General features: G+C 45.4%; 1 protein-coding gene across 2 annotated transcripts in view; it reads right to left on the bottom strand.

Moving 5' to 3' along the window:
* Positions 1–198: 198 nt before the first annotated feature.
* Positions 199–6,555, bottom strand: part of LOC116699232 (semaphorin-6B) — a 35,026-nt gene continuing 28,669 nt past the window's right edge. For both annotated transcript variants that reach the window (XM_032531739.1, XM_032531740.1), the window contains 2 exons: positions 4,445–4,506; positions 199–3,083 (listed from right to left, as the gene is read on the bottom strand). In XM_032531739.1, coding sequence (XP_032387630.1) covers positions 2,098–3,083; positions 4,445–4,506 — 1,048 coding nt within the window. In that variant the 3' untranslated portion in view covers positions 199–2,097. The remainder of the gene's footprint in view (positions 3,084–4,444; positions 4,507–6,555) is intronic.

Here is a 6,555-nt window from a genome sequence, read left to right as displayed (position 1 = left end):
GGGGGAGCTGAAACAAACGATTTCAACAGCACAAGCAGACATCTAAATAAAAAAATAATATGTAACATTCAGCATGTAAAGGCCAAAGGCATACATTTCACAAGTATACTGCAATTCATGGGTTCTCCAAACCCATAGTTCATGAGGTGCACTGCTGACATGAATGAAATGGCACTTTAAATCAAGTTTCCTACGTTCTTTTTGCTTCAGTAATCAGGCATCAGTAAATCATTCACGGTTTTGGCACACGGATGTAAAAGACAAAAGACACTGGTAGTTCTCGGCGTCTTTGCGGTTTCACTCTTGAAGCAGGTTGACATGAGACTATATGAAAACAGTTTTCATACAATAATAGCTATAATGACGTGATGAATGTTGTTGTTTGCAAGCTAGTGACGGATGTTTTTCTTTTTTTTGGAGTTACTGTTTGTCTTACATTATCATTTTTATCTAAATTAAAGATTACTATGTACAGATAAACCATGTATTGCTGCTCACTACAAGGTCAGCACAAACCAGCGTTCATTTGCACTCGACTGACTGGGACGTGAAAATCAAGTCAACTGGTCAGTTATAATAACAAGTTTGTTTCAAGTTGCACTCGCTTTGTTTCAGTCTTCTTATCTCTTCACCTTTTTATGACTTCCATCTCCTTGGCTAAAGCGCTCACGAGGTGTTGAGCGCTGACCATTTCACGGCACTGGACACTTTGATGGGCTGAATACGTAGTCCCATTTGCCTGCTGGGAACATTTCCATTACCCCCATTGGCTTTGAGTTGGGTCAGAGGTTTCAATCGTCACCACTGTAACTGTCACTTTGTTCGGCATCACGTCTGTGGGACCTTGACACACTGTGGGCTTAAGGGGAAATTTGGCCCAATAAAACCGGGCTGTGTTTTATAATTCAGCATTAATGAGTGTGTGTGTGTGTGTGTGTGTGTGCGCGCGTGCGTTTGAACAAAACCCAAAGGTGACAGTGAAGGACAAGTTGTTCATATATTACAGTGCCTTTACTTTAAATCCTCTAAAACACCTCTCTCTCTCTCTCTTCCTTTCTGTCTCGATCTGATACAATTCAGTCTAGTGTTCGGGTGCAATCTCACCAGACGTCCTCGTGGAATTATTGGTCATTAAAGAGTACATGGAGTGTAAGGAGGCAAAGGAATAGAGCGATGGACGGCTGAGATGCCGTCATTACAGAGAGCATGCGGTCGGCAGAAATAGTGCTGACATTTCAGTACTGCCCTCTGCTCTCCAAAGAAGTGAGTTATAGTCCCATATCCCCGGTTAGAGGCGTTTGGCAAACAAGTCATGCTCCTCTTACACATAGAATATTACATACCCTCCGTCACCTGTACAAAAACATGTATGCATCAACTGCATGTGTGCAGCAAAGAGGAGAAAGAAAATGAAATTTTGTGTTTCCTCATCATCCATTAGATTGGTGTTTACAGACAGAATGACTCCAGTTTTTTTGAGTGGCCTGCAGCTTCAGGTACTTTTACGATGTTTGGAATTTGCCCACCTAGTTGGCAATCAGACCAACAAGTGATATAGTGGAGAACAGATGGGTGGCAGTCTTGTTAATCGTATCCGAGAGGGAAAAGGCATCCCACTCCTGTAGCAGTGTTTGAGTGGCTCTGCAGCCTCAGTTAATCTGCACAGAGAAGGCAGTCTGTAAGTGCCATGTCCATCTTTGTCTCCATCATCTCAGGCCCCCATTCTGCACTATCTTTCCTTTCCGTCCATCTTCTCTCCACCCTCTTTACACTGCCGTTGAGTAGCAGGAGAGAGAGGCAACTCTGCAATGCAGACACAGCAACAACCTCAGTCCATCTGACCAATTAGTGTGAGTCAGGATATGAGTGGCAGACCCAGCAGCCGGTCATAAAGAGAGACTCATCATGGGGAGTTTGCCTGAGAGACTGACAGAGGAGTTCAGAGGGGCTGAATGACAAATAAAGACGTAGGTAAAAGAGAAGAGAAGGGAGAGGGGAGTGGACGAATGAGGAGGAAAGAGAAAAGAGAGATCTGTGTAAATTAAACAGAGAGCTCTGGACATGGAAATGCTCTCGTCCACTTCATTTCCTCAAGAGTCACTGGCCAGCCTGAGTCCTATCACTGCAGTTCTTCTTACTCATCAGCTGGCAGAGATCCACCAGCTCGCCCAGCTCCCCTCGCTCTAGGGCTCCTCTCAGCAGAGCCCTGCTCAGCCCGGCGGGGTGTTGCTGGGACACGTAAGCCTGGCCGCTGGGAGCCGGCATGGAGGGTTGAGGCATGGGGACGGGGACCATGCCATGGCTGCTGAGGATGTACCCTTCCGGGGCTGGCCAGCGCAAAGGCAGCGGCTCGCCATACTCCATGGGGGCGCTGGGTGCTGAGACCACCCTCCGACGCTCAGGCGAGTCCTGGGGGGTCATGGGGTATACATATTCTCCTGCAGACTTCCTGAGAGGAGCTTTGGGCGTCCCCTTCACTGCTTTTTCTTGCTTGCTCAGGCAGACATAGTGCTGGCGTGGCGTGTCGTTCCCCCGGCTCTCACCACTGTGTCTCCCGCCCCCCCCCTGCTGAAAGAGTCTGGTGGTCAGGTAGACGGAGGGGGGAATGCGGCAAGGTGAACCCAGACCCACCGAGCCTCCCCCCAGGTATGTCTGGCTGGTGTCCCACCCTCCAGAGTTGGAGTCAGACAGGCGTAGGCCTCTGCGTTTCTGCTGGGGCGTGTGCTCTGGGGTTGGCAGGAAACCCGGGTCCAGCTCTCCTGACTTCACCCAGCCGTTGGGCATGACAAACAGGGTTTCCCCGCCCTGAGAGCAGGGGCGCTCCCCTCCTCCCTGCCGTGTCACACTGAGCACGGAGCCTCCCATCCCACCTCCGTTAGTCAGCAAGCCTCTTTCACGCCGCTGGATAGAGGACTGGGAGGTGTTGCCATGGCGACGGTTGCTGGGCTTGTGGGCCATGATCCAGCAGACGGCGAGGCCGGAGAGCGCCGCCCCGATGGTGAACGCAGAGACTGCAGACGCCACGAGCAGGTTGAGGGAGACCAAGCTCTCCGGTTCAATCAGCAAACTCTGCTGCAGGATTCCTGAAGATAAAGAGATACAATTATGAAGATGACATTTAGTAGAACAGCACAATGGACATCCTCTCTCAATGTGTGTCCACGGGGCGCAGTTTTAAATTATCATTACTATTACATATAGTGCTATTCTGCTACTTTGGCTTAGTGCTTTTCCCCTCCCAAGATATAACGTTTAACAATAAATCAATAACTGCAATAACATATAATTGGGGGTCATCAGCATACGATGACTGTCAATAAAAGGAGCTTCTCTCCAGTCTGGCCTTGGGGCTCCACAGGCTCCAGGTTCAGAGAGGCCTGCACTTGTCATCAGCACAGCTCAGACCACAGCAGCTGACTCTCCTTTCCTCCGCTCTCCTCTCCTCACAATTTCCATCCTGCAGCCCGGTCTGAGACTCTCTCCTCGCAGCATACCATTACCTCAGTGTTTCCACCCAGCTCTAATCACTCCCATCTGCAGACACAGCAGCACATGCCTGTCCCTGACTCGGCCTCCGCTGCTCGGATTAGAGTCTGTCAGGTCTGCAGCCTGGCATCACTGACTTCTACTGCGATCGCTTTCTAAGTGCAGGATAACAACCCATAGAAACCCATATATCAGTTTAAAACAAATGGATGTGATGATGGCTTGGAATGTATTCTTTTTCTGTTTGGAAATTTAGATCTAACTAAGGGGATTTGAATGACTTTGAAACTGGCCTAAAACAGGCGGAACAGTTAAGAAAGAACCTGCTAAAGAGGAAACTACTGTTTTTTGTGTTTGTTTTCAGAGCAAGGTTCAAAAGAGGCCCTCTCTGGTGCTGCTGCAGCGACATCTGAGCCTCTAAACAGAAGGGACGTCAGTATTCTATGCTATGCTAATTCCAGCTTGCTCAGGCTACCCTCGGTTATTCCTCTCTCAGATGTTCAGCTTTGAGAGAACAAAGCCTCGTGACCGGGAGGATGTTGCACTTCCCGTTTTGCGGTCTGGTGGTATTTTCTACCAGCAGTTACTCCACTCACCTCCTCTGCAATTAAACTGGGAGCTCAGTTTGGACCTGTAGGCAGTGAGGTTGAAACTTAAATCCCAGTTTGATACTCAGCTGTGAATAAAACACTTACTTACTAATCTCAAGGTTGAGTGGATCTTGCTGTGCAGGGGAGCAAAATTACATTATACCTGTAATTAAATTACAATGTGCTAAATTTCAGAAATTCATATCCAAATATTCTCTTACTTGATAGAGTCAGTTTTTTTTTTCTTCAGAACAAAATGTTCAGTGATAACTGGACAGGTGTAATGAGGGACTGAGCCACTAGGTGGAGCCTGCCTTCAGGCTGCTGTACGTAGTCAGAAGCATCCATGTCATAGTGCTGCAACCTACCGTCACAGTCTCCTAGATGGGACGTGGAGTTTCCATATTCCACATCTTGCTGAAAAGGTAGCCTGCAGTAACACAGAGAGCAACACATCAGGCGACTTCAAGATTTCTCATGTATAAATATAGGCCAAAAGTTTGGAACCACCTTCTCATTCAATGCGTTTTCTTTGTTTTCATGACTATTTACATTGTAGATTATCACTGAAGGCCCCAAAACTATGAATGAACCCATGTGGAATTATGTACTTAACAACATTGTGTGAAATAACTGAAAACATGTCTTATATTCTAGTTTCTATATATATGTATATACAAACAGCAAAAAAACAAGTCATTATAGTTTTAGTGGAAATTCGCAAGAGCATCAGAGAAGCATTTAACGAAATCTCGTTCAAGGGGAATTTAGGAAATAATCAGTACAGTGTAGTGCCATCCCAACTTCTAAAGTTCCTGTCGTCCTCATGCTGGAGAAGTTTAGCTGAACCTTCAATGGAAACAAAGATCTTGCGGGTGCCGTAAACACATATGATTACCTAAATCATGAACCCAAACACCTACAGAAGGAAAAGAATGTCAGCTGGACCAAAGTGCATTACATCTTATTGTTTGATGTGTGTGTGTGTGTGTGTGAGAATGTGAGTCCCCTGACTCTGGCTAATGGTAACGCTGTTACGTCTCCCGCCATCTATGGGGACAGTTGAACTACTCCTCTGCCTGAGACAAGGTATGACCAACTGCTTTTATGTTGGGTGGGGTACCACTGTCTCAACTTACATAGCATGAGTTCATAAACTGGAAAGTCCACCACAGTAGTATCCTCAGTTCACCAAACACAGTCACGTGATCTGTCACCACGACACACCATCGATGTTTGACTATCAACAGTTGATAGTAATCAATCAAATTGATATGGCACTTATTGATGTGTCATCCAGTGTAATAGGATACACCGTCGATCCCATTATTGATTTTCTCCTTTTGTTTGCCATCCCTCAGGGAGGTCAGAGGTCAGGGTTAGACACACACATGATGATGAGAGCTGGAAGTAGGGATTGCGATACTGGGTACAGTGCAATGTTTGACTTTGATACCAATAATACTTCATATTGTTTATGGGAATATAAACATAAACCTATGTTATTAATTGACTAAGGTTGGTATTTCAAATCAATGTATATGTGAAGACCACAATTCCATTATTTTAATATGTGAGCCTTCAACACTTAAATAAGTTGGGTGGCAGTATCAGTCCATAGGGAGTTGGGTTGGGAACCAGAGGGTCACTGGTTCCCGTATGGACCAAAAAGTAGGGAGTGTGGATTGGTAGCTGGAGAGATGCCACTTCACCTCCTGGGTACTGCCAGGTGCTGTTGAGCAAGGCACCGTACCCCCCCCACCCGCTCAGGGCGCAGGTTCAGCTGGCAGCCCACTCACTCTGACATCTCTCCATTAGTGCATGCATAGGTCCTGAGCATGTGTGTGTAAGTAGTTCAGGACTATGTGTAAAAAACTAACAAAGTGTGGACACAGAGTGGGAATTGTAATTTCCCCATAGGGGATCAATAAACAGATTAAAATTAAATTAAAATTAAGTCAAACCTTTTACACTTAATTAAATCATATTGTTATAACAATAAACAGACACCATGCTAGTAGTAGATACAGTGTATTGGCTTATTTTAAGTAACTATTTACCAGAGTGTGTTTGTTTAGCCATCTTTGACATTTCTTTACTTATTTATTTATCATTTTCCTCTTTATTGTATAGCGTTTGCCCACAGTTGTCCAAGTGTCGTTGTCCATGTTGTTTCAATTCTTTTTGTTTCTTTTGTTATTTAATTATCTCCATGATTCTCCTTGAGGGGGCAATGTGAAATAATCTAAAATCTAAAGTATTAGTTTCAAATTCAAGAGTTTTAGGATTTATTCTCCTCATTTTACATAATAAAGTGAAGTATGTATTCAACATGTTGCTTTCCAGACCTTTCCAGAAATACCACATACAAAAATGTTGCGAAAACAACTCTTCACATATAACGTGTTCTGAGTTTGCAGACAGCAGGTCTGCAGAGGTAGGAAATGCACAGGCTGGTATGTGTGTGTGTGTGTGTGTG

Source organism: Etheostoma spectabile, chromosome 12, assembly GCF_008692095.1.
Source record: "Etheostoma spectabile isolate EspeVRDwgs_2016 chromosome 12, UIUC_Espe_1.0, whole genome shotgun sequence".
NCBI classification, from domain to species: Eukaryota; Metazoa; Chordata; class Actinopteri; order Perciformes; family Percidae; genus Etheostoma; species Etheostoma spectabile.
The sequence above is the reverse complement of the archived record's forward strand: the minus strand, read 5'-3'. Positions and strand labels throughout refer to the sequence as shown.